At 40.5% G+C, this 19,128-nt stretch overlaps 3 protein-coding genes across 3 annotated transcripts; all 3 read right to left on the bottom strand.

Moving 5' to 3' along the window:
- Window positions 1-776: 776 nt before the first annotated feature.
- On the bottom strand, window positions 777-1,994 carry LOC110499168 (hemoglobin subunit alpha-2-like). The gene is made up of 3 exons (XM_021576120.3): window positions 1,640-1,994; window positions 1,145-1,352; window positions 777-995 (listed from the first exon to the last, which is right to left on the bottom strand). Exons 1-3 carry the CDS (start codon window positions 1,732-1,734, stop codon window positions 867-869), a joined length of 432 nt encoding a protein of 143 aa, XP_021431795.1. The 5' UTR covers window positions 1,735-1,994; the 3' UTR covers window positions 777-866.
- A 12,543-nt stretch (window positions 1,995-14,537) lies between these two features.
- On the bottom strand, window positions 14,538-15,365 carry LOC149974508 (hemoglobin subunit alpha-2-like). Its single transcript, XM_090212741.1, has 3 exons — window positions 15,312-15,365; window positions 14,817-15,024; window positions 14,538-14,666 (listed from the first exon to the last, which is right to left on the bottom strand). The coding sequence occupies exons 2-3, from the start codon at window positions 14,925-14,927 to the stop codon at window positions 14,538-14,540; spliced, it is 240 nt and encodes a 79-aa protein (XP_090068867.1). The 5' UTR covers window positions 14,928-15,024; window positions 15,312-15,365.
- Window positions 15,366-16,766: 1,401 nt separating this feature from the next.
- Window positions 16,767-19,118, bottom strand: LOC149974507 (hemoglobin subunit beta-2-like). The gene is made up of 3 exons (XM_090212740.1): window positions 17,425-19,118; window positions 17,086-17,308; window positions 16,767-16,984 (listed from the first exon to the last, which is right to left on the bottom strand). Exons 1-3 carry the CDS (start codon window positions 17,514-17,516, stop codon window positions 16,856-16,858), a joined length of 444 nt encoding a protein of 147 aa, XP_090068866.1. The 5' UTR covers window positions 17,517-19,118; the 3' UTR covers window positions 16,767-16,855.
- Between the last annotated feature and the right edge of the window lie 10 nt (window positions 19,119-19,128).

Below are 19,128 nucleotides of genomic sequence, written 5' to 3'. Positions count from 1 at the left end.
ATCTAAAAAATGACATAAAAAAATTAAATGTTTGTTATCTATTATTTTTATCTAAATACTTTTTTTGTTATTTGAATCATTATTAATAAAAAAAATATATATATATATATATATATATATATATATATATGTTAATCTGAAGGTTTCCACTCATGAAATACAGAAGTCTATGCTAAATCTATTTTAATAATTCAGAAATACTCTTTATTGTGGTAATTTTCATTACATTTAATTCATTTATCTCAGTGTATTTGTTAGTTTCTTAAATTGTTGAAGTGACTCCATTACAATTTCACATGAGCTTTAATTCGTGTTGTTTGCTTGGAATTCCACACTTCTTTCGCAGATATATGTAGAATAGTTTTACAAGTCACGTTGATCTACTACAGTCCTAGTGAATGAGGTATAAATTCCCCCTCTAAATTATTATGTAAAAGCGCTTTGAGCATTCGAAAAGCACCCAGCATGCACTACCAATCGAATTTTTGTTATTAGTATAGCATAGCTATTAATATTGATTATAAGTCATTTTGCGATCATTTCAATTTATTGGGATAAGTAGTATTGTAATTTAATAGTGTCATTCATAACATTTGCTATTTTTTTAAATGAAATTAGTAGAAAGTCTTTGCTTTATAGTTTGTGACTCCAATTTTTTTAATATCTTATTGTCGACTATGACATCCTCTTTTTATAGCTAGCTAACTCACAAACATCCTTTTTTTTTCATATTTTTTTTTTACAAAAGTACGAAGAAAGACCATCGAAACTTTCGATTTCATTGATTGCACTTTTTATTTCTCAGTAAAGAAGACCTTTTATTTCCACACTGAGGACCACATCGGGTGTGAGTGCTGATTGGTCTTTTAGCGGTACTTCTCGGACAGAGCCAGGGCCACCAGGGCGAGGAACTTGTCCACCGCAACATGGATCTGAGGGGTGAACTCCTCGGCGAACAGCATGGACAAGACCACCATGATGCAGTGGGACAGAATCTGACGAGGGACAAACAGAGCAAAGAGTCCGTTTGATTATGCTGAGAAAAGTGCAATGACACCTTCTGCAAACGTTATAGGTAGGCTAATACATGGCCCATACGCCTATAGAGCATATGGTTACATTGGCTATAGTTTGTGAAAATTACCTTGAAGTTGACGGGGTCAACTCTAAGAACGAAGGCGTGCAGCTCGCTCAGGTTCAGAAGACCACCGGCCAGGTCATCGATCTTGCTCACCGCCTCGTACACGCCACCCATGACCGTGATGCCGTGCTTCCTAACCGGAGCGCCGTTGGGGCTCAGGTCCTTCCAGTGGGCGAAGTAAGACTTGGTCTGGGGGTACACCACGATCAACCTGCATGGAGGAAGGATAGAAATGATTGCTTAGGGTAAGTGGTAATTGTTCTGTCGAGCATATCAATACTCAGTACCAATAACACTCTGTATCTGACAAGTATCAGCCATGCAGTCAATTTCAGGAACTGGTTTGTATTTTTTTAAATTCATATAGGCCTGTTAGATCCTATTATATTATAATTGTTTAATACAATAATGTCTAATACAATTTCTATAAATCGAACGAGTTTAGATAGACTCCACCCCGTTGTAGCCTAACTGATGATAAAGTATCTCCATCTTTACCTGGCGAGAGCCTCGGCGCCGATCTCGTCGGACCGGCTGGAGACTTTCGCAAAGAAGTCCTTGACGATTACTTTTTCCTTCGCTGACAGGCTCATTTTGGCAAGAGGTTCTGCTGTACCACACAAGATATTCAGAGGATGAATGAAGCTTTAGAAGGGTCTGGAGTTAGACGGATCCCGACACCTATTTTATGGCCCAAGACACACATGTCACCAAACCACACCTCTACTCGTTTTCTATTGGCTATGATGAGATAATTGAGTAAAATTATGGAGTGAGATGGAGCATCAGTTCTGTGAATTTAGGGTGTTGTCTTGCCTTATCGCTTTAGGCTATGTATGGAAACACAACACATCCTTACGCGTTTTACATATACATATAGGAGTAACCAAGTTCATTGCTATGCGTTGCCGCTCTATCTATTAGAGCTAAATATAGCCTAGAAACACTTCTCTAAAAATGTATTCTACTTTTTTAGAAAATAGGGACTTTGATATCTTACGACGAAACAGATATGATCTGTTATAATGCAATAATATATCTTACACAATATAACGATGGCGAATACTTACTGCTGCTTGCTATTTGACAATAACCCAAGTATGACAATTGATCTGTTCTTATGAAAATAGATGATACTTTGCACCAATTTCTACTTTCTTAAAATGGTGCACAATTAAGAAGATAGAAAAGTGACCGTTTTATAATTGATTGAGTTGCTAACAGAGGAGTGGTGACTTGATATTAACAGATGGGGGAAAAAACAGAATGAAGACCAACATTCGCTAGGTTCTCAACGAATATAATGATTTCTAGAATGAAAGTGGCTGGTATCGTGATACTGAGGAAAGGAAATGTTATGTAACTGTCTTTATGAATGTGTTATGTATGTGGCAGCTGCCATCTCCTACACTTGCCTGCCTATGTGATGATGAGGAATACTCTGCTTGGGAACAGTATAGCCACAGTGGAGAGACATATGGTTATACATTTTATTGGGATGCTTTCATGAAATAAATGTAAAACGCATATATTCGCCTTTCACTCATAGACCTTCTGAGATCGTGTGTGGGCCTACTGTATGTGCTTAAAGATAACACTACAGATGTAGGATCTTTATTAGATCACCCTGTTGCCGGATAATTTTGCCAAACTTGTAGTGCATTTGAGGTTTAAAAAAGCTTCTGAATTTTAGAATTTCAGACTTGATTTTCCTTTACGAAAAATGTATCAACCTCTAAAAAAAATTCCATGAATTATAATCCACATAATAATTCATATTTCCTGTTTGATGCGGGATAATGTTTCCTGCTGTAGCAAACTGGTTCAAAATAAGATCCTACATCTGTACGTGTTGCCATTCTTATCTTCTAAAACCCCACGTATGTCACAGCTGGAGAGGCCAGGGCCAGCTGCTGCAGGGGCCTGCATGGAACAGGTTGCTGTGGATCACGTCATGTAGGCTACCGTAATCATATAACTCATGTATGGATCTGGTATAAGAAACTTGAATATTTCCCCTTATGGACAATTAAAAATTGTGGCAAATATGTCAAACGTATTTAAAAAATGAATATGGGGCAGTTTCCTTCACCAAACCGAATAGCTTTTGCTATATGTAGCCTACGCGTAAGTGGATGTCAATTGTATCAAACAAAACGAAAAACAATTTTAGCAGGGGATTAAACATTTCTGGAATTATGGGTGTTTTGCATGACGGATATCAATATGACAAAAACTACAGTGAAATAATGCCAATTTAAAGTAAAACTTTGACAAATGCATATTAACTGTTAATGGCTCAAAAGACAATAATGCATTTATTTTGACAGTACATTTTTTTTTTTGGCGCATTCCATCCATGGTGCATTGATATGCGTTTTATAGCCCACTGTTTCTTCTCAGTAAAGAAATACATATAGGTGCATCACTTCGTAGTTTTGTTTTTGTATGTTTTATGTATTAATAATCAAATTAATGTTTGTCACGTGTTTTATGGCCAGCAACAGCCTGCACAACTCTGTAGAATGTTGACATCCATTCGCTAATTTGTTCATGATGTCAAATGTATTATGCAATCACGGTTGGGGAGTAATCCGTTACATGTAAGGGAATATAAACAATTTGTAAATGTAATCCGTAACGTTACCAGAATGGAAGACCCAGAGTCACCTCTGCTGCAGAGGATAAATTCATCAGAGTTAACAGCCTCCGAAATTACAGCCCAAATAAATGCGTCACAGAGTTCAAGTAGCAGACACATCTCAACATCAACTGTTCAGAGGAGACGGACTGAATAAGGCCTTCGTGGTCAAATTGCTGCAAAGAAACCACTACTAAAGGACACCAATAATAAGAAGAGACTTGCTTAGGCCAAGAAACATGAGCAATGGACATTAGACCGGTGGAAATTTGTCCTTTGGTCTGATGAGTCCAAATTTGAGATTTTTGGTTCCAACCGCCACACGTGTGGGTGAACGGGTGATCTCTGCATGTGTATTTCCCACCTTAAAGCATGGAGGAGGAGGTGTTATGGTGTGGGTGTGATTTGCTGGTGTGCTTTGCTGGTGACGCTGTCTGTGATTTATTTAGAATTCAAGGCACACATAACCAGCATGGCTACCAAGCATTCTGCAGTGAAACGCCATCCCAACTGGTTTGGGCTTAGTGGGACTATCATTTGTTTTTCAACAGGACAATGACCCAACACACCTCCAGGCTGTGTAAGGGCTATTTGACCAAGACGGAGAATGATGAGAGTGCTGCATCAGATGACCTGGCCTCCGCAATCACCTGACCTCAGCCCAATTGAGATGGTTTGGGATGAGTTGGACCGCAGAGTGAAGGAAAAGTAGCCAACAAGTCAAGACTGTTGGAAAAGCATTCCAGGTTAAGCTGGTTGAGAGAATGCCAAGAGTGTGCAAAGCTGTCATCAAGGCAAGGGGTGGCTATTTGAAGAATTTCAAATGTAAAATATATTTTAGTTTGTTTAACACTTTTTTGGTTACTACTGTCACGTTCTGACCTTAGTTCCTTTGTTTTGTCTTTGTTTTAGTATGGTCAGGGCTTGAGTTGGGTGGGTTGTCTATGTTAGTTTTTCTATGATTTTCTATTTCTGTTTTTGGCCTGGTATGGTTCTCAATCAGAGGCAGCTGTCAATCGTTGTCCCTGATTGAGAACCATATTTAGGTAGCCTGTTTTCAATTGTGTTTTGTGGGTGGTTATTTTCAGTCTTTGTGTGTCTGCACCAGACAGAACTGTTTCGGATGTTTGTTTGTTATTCAGTGTTCAATTTTTTTCATTAAATAAGATGAACACTTACCACGCTGCGCTTTGGTCCTCTCCTTCTTCCACCGACGACGGCCGTTACAGAACCACCCACCACAAAAGGACCAAGCAGCGTGTTAACGGGCAGCAGCAGCAGCGATCGCAGGACTCCTGGACATGGGAGCGAGATCTGGACTATATCACAACTTGGGACGAGATAGACAGGTGGTCGGTCGACCCATGGAGAGTGCCGGAGCCCGCCTGGGATTCTCTGGAGCAGTGTGAGGAGGGAGACCGGCGAATGGAGTTGGCACGACGATGTAGGAAGCCCGAGAGGCAGCCCCAAAAATGTATTGGGCGGGGGCACACGGGGAGTGTGGCGAAGTCAGGTAGGAGACCTACGCCAACTCCCCGTGCTTACCGGAGAGAGAGAGGAACCGGGCAGGCACCGTGTTATGCGGTGGAGCACACGGTGTCCCCAGTGCATGTGCATAGCCCGGTGCGGTACATTGCAGCGCCTCGTATCGGCCGGGCTAGAGTGGGCATCGAGCCAGATGCCATGAAGCCGGCTCAGCGCATCTGGTCTCCAGTGCGTCTCCTTGGGCCGGTGTACATGGCACCAGCCTTACGCATGGATCAGCCTGTAGTGTGGTTTTCCACTTTAATTTTGAGTGTGACTCCAAATCCAGACCTCCATAGGTTGATAAATTTGATTTCCATTGATACATTTTGTGTGATTTTGTTGTCAGCACATTCAACTATGTAAAGAAAAAAGTATTTAATAAGAATATTTCATTCATTCAGATCTAGGATGTGTTATTTTAGTGTTCCCTTTATTTTTTTGAGCAGTGTATGTTTAATTGTTACCCGATTAAATTAATAATGTAACGACAGTGGTTCGATAAAGAGTTACCATCTCCAGAGTTAAACTCTAAAGTCTTTACCTATCACATCTATAAACAGTCAACTTATTAATCATAACCTCGTATCATCATTCTGAACATTTGTAACCTTGCATCTGCAAAAACTAGAGCTTTACTTGTGATTCAGTACTACACACATTGGTTTAATTTTAACAACCTGGATGCTTTTTAAAGAAGAGATGGAGAGGGATAGAGACACTTAACATTGTCACATTCAGAAACTACTCTCACCTACAATAACCATACAGGGGCAAGAAAAAGTATGTGAACCCTTTGGAATTACCTGGGTTTCTGCATAAATAGCTCATCAAATTTGTCCTGATCTTCATCTAAGTCACAACAATAGACAAACATAGTGTGCTTAAACTAATAACACAAAAAGTATTGTATTTTCTTGTCTATATTGAGTACATCATTTAAACATTCACAGTGTAGCTTACAAAAAGTATGTGAACCCCTAGCCAATGACTTCTCCAAAAGCAATTTGGAGTCAGGAGTCAGCTAACCTGGAGTCCAATCAATGAGACGAGATTGGAGATGTTGGTAAGAGCTGCCTTGCCCTGTAAAAAACACTCACAAAATTTGAGTTTTCTGTTCACAAGATGCATTGCCTGATGTAAACCAAGCCTCGAACAAAAGGCATATCAGAAGACTGAAGATTAAGAATTGTTGACTTGCATAAAGCGGGAAAGTGTTACAAAATGATGTCTTAAAGCCTTGATGTTCATCAGTCCACGGTAAAACAAATTGTCTATAAAGTTCAGCACTGTTGCTACTCTCCCAAGGAGTGGCCGTCCTGCAAAGATGACTGCAAGAGCACAGCGCAGAATGCTCAATGAGGTTAAGAAGAATCCGAGTGTCAGCTAAGGACTTACAGAAATCTCTGGAACATGCTAACATCTCTGTTGACGAGTCTACGATACGTAAACACTAAACAAGAATGGTGTTCATCGGAGGACACCATGGAGGAATCCACTACTCTCCAAAAAAACATTGCTGCAGGTCTGAAGTTTGCAAAAGTGCTCCTGAGTGTTCCACATCTCTACTGGCAAAATATTCTTTGGACAGATGAAACTACAGTTGAGTTGTTTGGAAGGAACATACATGTGTGGAGGAAAAAAAGGCACAGCACAGCAACATACCAACTGTAAAGTATGGTGGAGGGAGCATCATGGTTTGGGGCTGCTTTGCTAACTCAGGGCCTGGACAGCTTGCTATCATCGACAGAAAAATGTATTCCCAAGTTCATCAAGACATTTTGCAGGAGAATGTTAGGCTATTTGTCCGCCAATTGAAGCTCAACAGAAGTTGGGTGATGCAACAGGACAACGACCCAAAACACAGAAGTAAATCAACAACTGAATGGCTTCAACAGAAGAAAATAGACCTTCTGGAGTTTCCCGGTCCTGACCTCAACCCGATTGAGATGCTGTGGCATGAACTCGAGAGCAGTTCACACCAGACATCCCAAGAATATTGCTGAACTGAAACAGTTTTGTAAAGAGGAATGGTCCAAAATTCCTCCTGGCACTTTTGCAAGTCTGATCCGCAACTACAGAAAACGTTTCGATGTGGTTATTGCTACCAAAGGAGGGTCAGCCAGTTATTAAATCCAAGGGTTCACATACTTTTCCCACCCTGCACTGTGAATGTTTACACGGTGTGTTCAATAAAGACATGAAAACGTATAATTGTTTGTGTGTTATTAGTTTAAGCAGACTGTGTTTGTCTATTATTGTGACTAAGATGAAGATCAGATCAAATTTTATGACCAATTTATGCAGAAATCCAGGTATTTCCAAAGGGTACACATACTTTTTCTTGCACTGTATATTTTGCACACAAACCCGCTTTGAGCCAGAAATCGTTTATGTTTTTACGTGAAATGCCTGGGTTCACCTGGGATCACTCGATGAACGGGCCAGCCTTGGAAATTGGGTTGGGCCTTTTCGCGGCATGCTTGTAAGGCTCTGAATGTCCGAAAAGGTTTCAACAACATTTCTACTGTTGTGCGTCGTAGTTGTCTGGTATCCGGTGACTTGTCTTGTAGTCCTGAACAGAACTACAGAGTTGATTTTCCTTCCATTCACTCTTGAAGATGCTTCTTTGAAGATGGTCTAGCCAGCCGTATCGATGTTTTCCCAGTGGGGTGATGAGGGTAGCATAATACGCTAGTTTGAACAGAGCAACAGGATGGTCTTACTTAAATTCGCTTTCAAAGATAACTTAATTAAGACAGCTAATCAGCTGTACCAGTGATTGTCCAGGAGGTGATTTTATCGTCTCCACCTTGGGTTGACATTCAAAGTTTAAACCATTTTAAACATGTAGCTGCCGCATCACGTTTTTTCTGGTTCAATGTGTTAATGTCTTATCCCATAATGTATACCTTTTGCTCGAAATTGGCGGTTCCACCCGGAAGACACGCTCTCTAACCTCACGTGGGGGGTGTGTGGGGGTAATTACTCACTGTGCAAAGTTATGGAAAACAATTGTCTGTTATAGCTTCTCAAGTCACATCCCTCTCTTAACAAAAACACTTTAATAATTTTTCATATTACAGTACATGCACAAGCCTTTGTATGGAAACTTCAGCTATGTAGTGTGTGTACTTTACAGTTTCCTTTATAACGTTTTTAATGACATCACAAAATAACAAACAAAATGACATTAGTGTTATATAGACCGCCTCTGACCATTCCCCACATTTTACTTTAGAAATATTGTTCCAGTATTCGCTTTTGAACGTGTTAGAGTTTCAGCGGGGAAAAGTCTGTTGAGACAAAGCACATTCCTTTGGTGAATTTGGAGAGCACAGGCCTGGATCTTCTCTCTTGATTTACATCAGGATGTGAGTTGTTAATCCCCATTAGTTATTTCCTTCACCCTCTATGGGTGAGAGGGGGTCTGATTGAAGTTATTCATTGCAAACCTGATCTGACATATTTGGATTCACATGGACAGTCATGGATCTAGGCAGTAACTTAGGCAGACGTTAATTAATAATGCACAACACTCATGCAATACATCAGTACATTTCTTTCCCAAATGAGCGGCTTTGTGGCACTAATTGGTGGTTGTATTGGGAACTTGTTTGTGGCAGAATAAAAATACAAAACAAAAAGATCTACAAAACATAGTTACCACACCTTAATCATCTAATTGGACTCTATTCTATATACGTCCATGGTCTTGGCTAAATGACTGTTTTGTCTGTGATATCTAAGGTGATCCTACTTAGTGGTGTGTTGCTTAGGGCACTATCCTAAGTTGATAACTACATGATAAGGCTACAGCTGTAAGGCACTAGCTTCGGACAGTCTACAGGGATGATATATGGACCTCTGGGAAAAAGCTGGGGATTAATGTAGCTGTAGAGTCAAAGTAGCTTCAGGGTCGATTTACAACTTTACCAAGACTGGTATTTTGCTCAGACCCTTAAGTGGTTTTAGTATAAATCCTCATTAAATGTTATGTTGTGCATGTGCGTTTATGCTTGCAGAAACGCACATGCCAAGGGCAAGAAAACCAATTATCCTGGTAGGCTGCAAAATGGGCAGAGTGAGTCTGACGTCATAAGATAATTTCCATGTCAATGACTGTGTGTCAGTAAAAATCAGTGCCCACCTCAAGCCATATGCCAAGGGGACTTGTAGTGGTTTTACTACAAATCAATGTGTCTTTCACCATTGTAGTTCAGTCCCCCTCAAAGCGGAAAATGTATCATTGGAAGCAGAGTCCACTCTGAACGTTGATGCTTTTTTTCCTGAGATGGCCACAGTGCTTGTGGAAGTGTCTGAAGGACAAGAGAATTTAATCTTAGCTACAGTACCACATGACCCCAAGGAGGAGGGAAGTTGCTCACTCACAGAGAGTGCTTGCTGGAAATCATGAAAATAATAGTCTATCAGGTGTGCTGATTGTATGTGCTGAGATATCGTAATATCTGCTTGAGTCAGATTCTGCACCAAGAGTTATCAAAACGTCTTTTCCCCAAGGGGTCCTGTTGACAGATAATCCTTGTGGATGACTGTGTTGCAGCCAGCGTTAGGAGAAGACAGTGTGGTCAGTGGAGATGACATGGTTACATGTGACCACAATTGGCTGTTTTTCAAATCCATCAGTGGGACCAAACGATCCATCAAGTCTGCTCCGAGTAGCAGTGGTTCAGTGTTGAGGCTGGTAACCATACACAGGGTGAACAAGCGATACATCTTGGAAGTGTAGTTTCAGCATGAGTCGCATTGTGAGAGGCGAGGTAGTCTGAGTGAAACCTCTGAGTCTAGTGTCGCATAGCTCAATTTTTAACCAACAGCCATTTTGAGATCATTGAACAATGTTTGAGGGATGAGCGATATTGTCGAGCATGAATCAAATAGCGCATCACGGGTTAAGCAGTCCTCCAGGACTGTTTCCAGGTAGCGACTTTCAGAGTTTCGTTTTGGTGGTCATATTCCCCACAAAGTGGTGTGATTGTTCGTAACTGCGTGACATTTGTGTTCATTGTGAAAACAGATCGACTTATTGGCGGTTGAGTGGAATTGGCTATTGCGATGTTGTTTACCTCATGGGTTATGACATTTTTTATCTGTGCTAATCACCAAAGTTGGTTTGTTCATTATTTGATCGGATGGGCACCCGCTAGGGTTTTGAGTGAAAGTGGGGGTTATTTGGCTGTTTATGTCATCACTAAAGGTGTTAATTTTGGCGGATCTGTTCTCTGCCAATTCCACGCCTAGTCATGGCGACTTATCTTTTTCCTCTTACTCTATTTTTAACGCTTCTGTACTTACCTTAGAAGATCTTCTAGAGAGTATCGGTTTATGTTTTAAGCGTCATTGAACGATTTGTTACCCTTGTGCCCTGGCACTTTGTGTGGGTTGAGTTCAGGAACGCAGCGATCAGGTTGATTGTACCAGTAGTCGTTTTGCTAGCGACGTTTTTGATAGTTACTTTGACCGCGGGGGTTGTTGGTGTCGTGGTTTCGTGGTAGATACCGTTTTTGTGTGTCATCTCTCACCGCTCCTATTCCTGATGACGCACCATCTAACTGGAGTGAGTGATCCTGTTCAATATTGAAAACCAAGATGTTAGGGCTCTTAGCGCTGCTCGTTTTTGATGCCTCAAAAGCTGTGCTCGCAAGCTTTCTGAGTTCTGAGATTGGCAAACCAACGTGGGCTGTAGGAGCCAAAGTAGTTAATGAAGTTGGAATACATGTTCGACAGAAACATTTGTTTGAATGGTAATAGCTCTTCCATTCCTGTTTCAGTGAGTAGGCCAAAGGAAGCTAAAAGAAAGCCTATGAGAGTGTGCTTGAGGGTGTTCATTCCGTGCTTGTTTGACGGTGTTAGCCAGCGAGCTGTTGTGTTTGCGAATCGCAGAACCACTGAATTCTATTTTCAAAGCCTTGGCAAGTTTCGCATAGTCGTTTTGCACGTTTTGCTGTTGTAGACGGATTAACCTTGTCATGTGTCTATTCCACGTTCGCTTCAACAGATAAAGCCTGTCAGTACCTGTAGTGTTCGGGTAGCCATCCAAGGCGTCCTCTATGTCTGCTAAGAACATCACAGTGTTGTTTGGCTGTCGCAATTTCTGCAGTTTTTTTCGCTTATGGCTTTGTGATCTAACGTTCTCAGCCCTTCGGCATAGTTTGGGTTTTCATCGCTACTGAGGTCAGCGATCAATCTTTCCATGGGTGAGGGTTCACTTATTAACGGGGGAATGGGGGGCACACCATCATTATTATTATTATGTAAAGTTTGGGATTCTTCACCACAAGGGGTCACTGACCCTGAAAATGGAAATTCCAGCCAAGGCGGGACTTCGGTCGCCCCAAATCGTGGGATTTACGCTGTAAACAAATAAAATGGCTTCTCTCTGTTTGTTAGCTTACCTTCTAATACAAGCTAGCCGTCCTTGTGCAAGAATGTTCAGTTCAAGCACAAAAAGGTCCCCTTCAATTCGGGAATGGGGGTTTACTAATGATGTCTCACGTTCAACCCAATCGGTGTTTCTTGCTAGCAATGTTACCGGAACACATAAAGAAATACTTGTCGTGTCTACTCATGCTCCTTACGCACGAGAGACAGCGAGATAATACTTTCTTGGGACAATCTAATATATGCTTTCAAATTTCCTTAATCGGCCGGCCTTTTGTCCTAGCTCTGAAAATGAATAATTCACCCTACACACTCTGACCCCTGTCAGGTATACAACACTGGAGACAATCTCTCCCTTGGGCGCCATTATGTTGTGACTTGACTTGAACACTAATCTGAAGACTGTTATAGTTCCTAATGATTTAATTGTTACATGATTAATTTAATTGGGTAACAATTAAACATAGTTAGTTTATCAGATGCATAAAAGTCTTCAGATTAATGTTAAAGTCAAGTCATGACATTCAAATGTCTCACTGGTGTTATCACTGGTGCTATCACTGGTGCTATCACTGGTGCTATCACTGGTGCTATCACTGGTGCTATCACTGGTGCTATCACCGGTGCTATCACTGGTGCTATCACTGGTGCTACTGCTCCTCACTTTTGTTACTGCTGCTGCTGATAAAAACCAGTGATTGTCACTAACACCATTGCACTTTTTGTCTACGTAAGTTATTATCACAGTTCCTACAGATATGCTAGAAAAAAGCATTGAGTTTTATTACAGTATCATAACCAAATGCTACGGTGTTCATTTTGTCAGGTATGGCCCACTTAAGTTCAGCAGAGAAGCAGAAGCTATACAATGCAGGGAAACTTCAAAAATACCCCTTTTGTATTTCAATTGAGTGTCAATAGGGGAATTGTAACATATTCCATGACATTTTCTGTTTTAAGATGTAATAAATGGTTGAAGGTGCTTTGAATAATCATGTGACAAGTCATTGGTTACATTATGTGCAGTGGATATATATACAGTGCCTTGCGAAAGTATTCGGCCCCCTTGAACTTTGCGACCTTTTGCCACATTTCAGGCTTCAAACATAAAGATATAAAACTGTATTTTTTTGTGAAGAATCAACAACAAGTGGGACACAATCATAAAGTGGAACGACATTTATTGGATATTTCAAACTTTTTTAACAAATCAAAAACTGAAAAATTGGGCGTGCAAAATTATTCAGCCCCTTTACTTTCAGTGCAGCAAACTCTCTCCAGAAGTTCAGTGAGGATCTCTGAATGATCCAATGTTGACCTAAATGACTAATGATGATAAATACAATCCACCTGTGTGTAATCAAGTCTCCGTATAAATGCACCTGCACTGTGATAGTCTCAGAGGTCCGTTAAAAGCGCAGAGAGCATCATGAAGAACAAGGAACACACCAGGCAGGTCCAAGATACTGTTGTGAAGAAGTTTAAAGCCGGATTTGGATACAAAAATATTTCCCAAGCTTTAAACATCCCAAGGAGCACTGTGCAAGCGATAATATTGAAATGGAAGGAGTATCAGACCACTGCAAATCTACCAAGACCTGGCCGTCCCTCTAAACTTTCAGCTCATACAAGGAGAAGACTGATCAGAGATGCAGCCAAGAGGCCCATGATCACTCTGGATGAACTGCAGAGATCTACAGCTGAGGTGGGAGACTCTGTCCATAGGACAACAATCGTATATTGCACAAATCTGGCCTTTATGGAAGAGTGGCAAGAAGAAAGCCATTTCTTAAAGATATCCATAAAAAGTGTTGTTTAAAGTTTGCCACAAGCCACCTGGGAGACACACCAAACATGTGGAAGAAGGTGCTCTGGTCAGATGAAACCAAAATTGAACTTTTTGGCAACAATGCAAAACGTTATGTTTGGCGTAAAAGCAACACAGCTCATCACCCTGAACACGCCATCCCCACTGTCAAACAAGGTGGTGGCAGCATCATGGTTTGGGCCTGCTTTTCTTCAGCAGGGACAGGGAAGATGGTTCAAATTGATGGGAAGATGGATGGAGCCAAATACAGGACCATTCTGGAAGAAAACCTGATGGAGTCTGCAAAAGACCTGAGACTGGGACGGAGATTTGTCTTCCAACAAGACAATGATCCAAAGCATAAAGCAAAATCTACAATGGAATGGTTCAAAAATAAACATATCCAGGTGTTAGAATGGCCAAGTCAAAGTCCAGACCTGAATCCAATCGAGAATCTGTGGAAAGAACTGAAAACTGCTGTTCACAAATGCTCTCCATCCAACCTCACTGAGCTCGAGCTGTTTGCAAGGAGGAATGGGAAAAAATGTCAGTCTCTCGATGTGCAAAACTGATAGAGGCATACCCCAAGCGACTTACAGCTGTAATCAGAGCAAAAGGTGGCGCTACAAAGTATTAACTTAAGGGGGCTGAATAATTTTGCATGCCCAATTTTTCAGTTTTTGATTTGTTAAAAAAGTTTGAAATATCCAATAAATGTCGTTCCACTTCATGATTGTGTCCCACTTGTTGTTGATTCCTCACAAAAAAAATACAGTTTTATATCTTTATGTTTGAAATGTGTCAAAAGGTCGCAAAGTTCAAGGGGGCCGAATACTTTCGCAAGGCACTGTATATGGTATTTTTACCAACCTAATTATAAGATTATTCAAAAGTAAACATAATAAGGACTAGAATTACTACATTTCGATGTAACTTTTTATTTCTCAAAGAAGAAGAATATTATTTCCACACTGAGGACCACAGCAGGTGTGAGTGCTGGCGTGTTGGTGCTGATTGGTCCTTTAGCGGTACTTCTCGGCCAGAGCCAGGGCCACCAGGGCGAGGAACTTGTCCACAGCAACATGGATCTGAGGGGTGAACTCCTCGGGGAACAGCATGGACAAGACCACCATAATGCAGTGGGACAGAATCTGACGAGGGACAAACAGAGCAAAGAGTCAGTTTGATTTTACTTAGAAAAGTGCAATGACACCTTCTGCAAACGTAGTAGGTAGGTTAATACATGGCCCATACGCCTATAGAGCATATGGTATATATTGGCTATAGTTAGTGAAAATTACCTTGAAGTTGACGGGGTCAACTCTAAGAACGAAGGCGTGCAGCTCGCTCAGGTTCAGAAGACCACCGGCCAGGTCATCGATCTTGCTCACCGCCTCGTACAAGCCACCCATGATGGTACTGCCTTGCTTCCTAGCCGGAGCGCCGTTGGGGCTCAGGTCCTTCCAGTGGGCGAAGTAAGACTTGGTCTGGGGGTACACCACGATCAACCTGCATGGAGGGAGGAGAGAAAGAATTGGTTAGGGTAAGTGGTAATTGCTCTGTCGAACATATCAATACCATTTTGTTTCTGATAAAGGATGCATTGAATTATCAATTATGCATTCAGTTTCAGGAACTTGTTTGTATTATAAAAAATTCATATAGGCCTGTTAGATCATATTCTATTAGAGTTGTTTAATACAATAATGTCTAATAGAATTTCCATAAATCGAAAGAGTTTAGATAGGCTACAACGGGGAGGAGTCTAACTGATGATGAAGTATCCCCATCTTTACCTGGCGAGAGCCTCGGCGCCGATCTCGTCCGACCTGCTGGAGACTTTCGCAAAGAACAGAATGAAGACCAACATTCGCTAGGTTCTCAACGAATATAACGATTTCTGGAATTAACTGCTTGATATCGTGATACTGAGGGGATGGTATGTGGTATGTATGTATGTGTCAGCTGCCTTCTACACCTGCCTATGTGATGATGAGGAATACTCTACTTGGGAACAGTATAGCCACAGTGGAGAGACACATGTTTATACATTTTATTGGGATGCTTTCATGAAATAAATGTAAAACGCATATATTCGCCTTTCACTCATAGACTTTCTCAGATCATCTCCGGGCCTACTGTATGTGTTTATAGATAACACTAGGTGTTGCCATTCTTATCTTCTAAAACCTCACATAGGTCACAGCTGGACAGGCCCGACCAGCTGCTGCAGGGGTATGCATAGAACAGGTCGCTGTGGGCAGTGGTGGAAAAAGTACTCATTTGTCATACGTGAGTAAAAGTAAAGATACCTTAATAGAAAATGACTTAAGTAAAAGTGGAAGTCACCCAGTAAAATACTACTTGAGTAAAAGTCTAAAATTATTTGGTTTTAGATATACTTAAATATCAAAATTAAATAGAATTGCTGAAATGTACTTAAGTATCAAAAGTAAAAGTATAAACCATATATTAGGCTTATATTAGGCAAACCAGGCCGCATGATCATGTATGGATCTGGTGTAGGAATCTTGAAACTCATCCCCGTATATACAGTAGTGTATAAAAAACGTTTGCCAATATGCAAAACTTTAAGAAAAAAATGTATATGGGGTCGTTTCCTGCACCAAACAAACTAGATTTTCCTAAATGTAGCCTACAAGTGGAGGTCAATATCAAACAAAACGAAAAACAACCTGAACAAGGGATTAAAAGTTTCTGGAATTATACTGTTTTTCATGACGGATAACAATATGACAACAGCTACAGTAAAGTAAATTGAAAGTAAATACTTTTGACAAATTAATATTAACTGTTAAAACTTAAACGACAATAATTTATTTGTTTTGACAGTAAACATGAAGCAGTGATGTGCGTTTATAGCCTTCTTTTACTTCTCAGTCAAGACATAGAGGTGTATCCCTTCGCAGTTTTGTTTTTGTATGTTTTATGCATAAAATAGTCATGTTAATGTTTGCCACGTGTTTTACAGCCAGCAACAATACAATTCAGCATGGCCAACTCTGTAGGCTTGTAGGCGATATGCATCCATTCACCAACTTGTTCGTGTTGTCTAATGTATTATTGAATTCACATTTTTATAATGTGTAGATCTAACATCTATATATGAAATAACCATTGAAACCTTTAAATGTGTTATTATATTAGCTATCCTTAAAGTGCAATTTGTCTAGGTTTGTATGGATATAATTACGCACGCGTAAAATAAACACACACGATCAACAAACAGATGCTTATATGCTTATTTTATTTATTCATTGAAGAGTGAAACACATGAGCACACAGGCTGTCTCCTCGGCCAGCTATATGGAGACTGACTCTAGTGGTACTGCCTGCCCAGAGCAGACACCACCACTGACAAGAACTTCTGGAAGGATGCCTGATATTCGGGGGTGAATGCGTTGCCCATCTTCCCAGCGATGACGATGGTCAGACAGTCAGACAACAGCTGTGAAAGAGAACAAACCACAGCAGAAGTGATATGTTTAGAATGTATTTTTGGGTAGCTTGATCGAGTGGACTTCAATGTTATTTTGTCGCCTATCTTACCTTAAAGTTGTCGGGATCCACGTGCAGTTTCTCGGAGTGCAGAACGCTCAGCTCGGCGTATGTGTTCTTGATGTCGTCCATGTTCTTCAGAGCTCTGTCCAGACCGTGCAGCACCGTGGTGCCGTGCTTAGCAATCATAGGGTTGTTCATGATGGCCTCTGCGTTGTACAGGTTGCCGAAGCCCCCGAAATACCTCTGGGTCCAGGGGTACACGATCAGACACCTGAGGGGAGCGGAGAGAACAGTGTGAGGCTGAACAACAACAGAAAATGACGAAGAAGATGAAAATTAGGGGGACTAACAATCAAAGTTAAAGTAAACCAAAGTTTCTTGTCTTACCTTGACAGGGACTTTTGGCCAATTTCGTCATAGTCTAGTTTGGAGAAGATGTTGGAGATGGCCGCGCGCTCTTCATCTGTCCACTCAACCATGTTGCTCGTGATGATTTAGCTTAGGTTCTAGTGAGAATAGGGAATAGGAATCATGAAAAAAAATCGGAAATATCTTTAGTTTTATGGTATTTGTGCACTCCGCCCCCAAAACGAAAAATGTAATATGATTGGTTGGAGATAACCCATCTTGCTTTAGATAATACATAGTTGAACATTGTCGAATAGGTCCTCCTTAAGGTGGATTTCCGTGAAACAGCAAAAAACATTTCAGGAAACCAAATATAGATTCTGAGGGTAACTCTCAGGTTATAGCCGATACATACAGTGCCTTCAGAAATTATGCACACCCTTTTGCTTTAATTTGTTTTTTTGTTGTTGCGTTACAGCCTGAATTAAAATGGATTACATTGAGATGTTGTGTCACTGATCTCCACACTACCGCATAAAGTCAAAGTGGAATCTTGTTTGTAGAACTTTAAAAATAAAAAAAAATAAAAAAAATAAAGGCTAAAATGTATTGAGTCAATAAGTATTCAACCCCTTTGTTACTGCAACAATAAATAAGTTCAGGATTAAAAATGTGCTTAAGAAGTGACATAATAAGTTGCTCGGACTCATTCCGTGTTTAATAATAGTGGTTAACATGATTTTTAAATGACTACCCCATATCTGTACCCCACACATACAATTATCTGTAGGGTCACTCAATTGAGTAGTGATTTTTCACATATTCAATCACATTTTTCCAGGTTTTTTCAGGTTTTCCAATGTCTCCCAACGAAGGGCAACTACTGTATATGGGTACAAATTAAAAAAGCAGATCCTGAATATGCTTTGGAGCATGGTGAAGTTATTAATTACACTTTGAATGGTGTATCAATACACCCAGTCACTACAAAGATACAGGTGTCCTTCCTAACCCAGTTGCCAGAGAGGAAGGAAACTGCTCAGGGATTTCACCTTGAGGTCAATGGTGATTTTGAGACAGTTACATAGTTTAATGGCTGTGGATAGGAAAAAACTGAGGATGGATCAACAACATTGTATTGACTCCAATATTAACCTAAATGACAGAGTGAAAAGAAGGAAGCTGGTACAGAATAAAAATAGTCAAAAACATGCATCTTGTCTGCAACAAGACATTTCAGTAAAACTGCAAACTTGAAATTAAATTGTTGTCCTGCATACAAAGCATTATGTTTGGGGCAAATCCAACACGCATCACTCAGTAACTCTCTTCACATTTTCAGGGATGGTGGTGGCTGCATTACCTTATGGATATGCTTGTCTAGGGAGTTTTCTCGGATACAAATAAACTGAATACAGAGATTAATTCAACTTTCAACAGGACAATAACCTAAAACACAATACCAAATCTAGACTGGAATTGCTTACCAAGACGACGTTGAATGTTCCTGAGTGGCCGACGTACAGTTTTGACTTAAATCGGCTTGAAAATCTATGTCAAGAATTTGAAATGGCTGTCTAGTAATGATCAACAATCAACTTGAAAGATTTTGAATAATTTAAAAAATAATAATGTGCAGTTATTGTACAATCCAGGTATGCAAAGCTCTTAGAGACTTACCCCAAAAGACTCACAGCTGTAATCTTCGCCAAATGCGCTTCTACAAAGTATTGACTCGGGTGT

This window comes from Oncorhynchus mykiss, chromosome 20, assembly GCF_057628025.1.
Source record: "Oncorhynchus mykiss isolate SJ-2025 chromosome 20, ASM5762802v1, whole genome shotgun sequence".
In the NCBI taxonomy this organism is placed as follows: Eukaryota; Metazoa; Chordata; class Actinopteri; order Salmoniformes; family Salmonidae; genus Oncorhynchus; species Oncorhynchus mykiss.
Note: the sequence above shows the minus strand (reverse complement) of the source record. Positions and strands in the feature narration are given on the sequence as shown.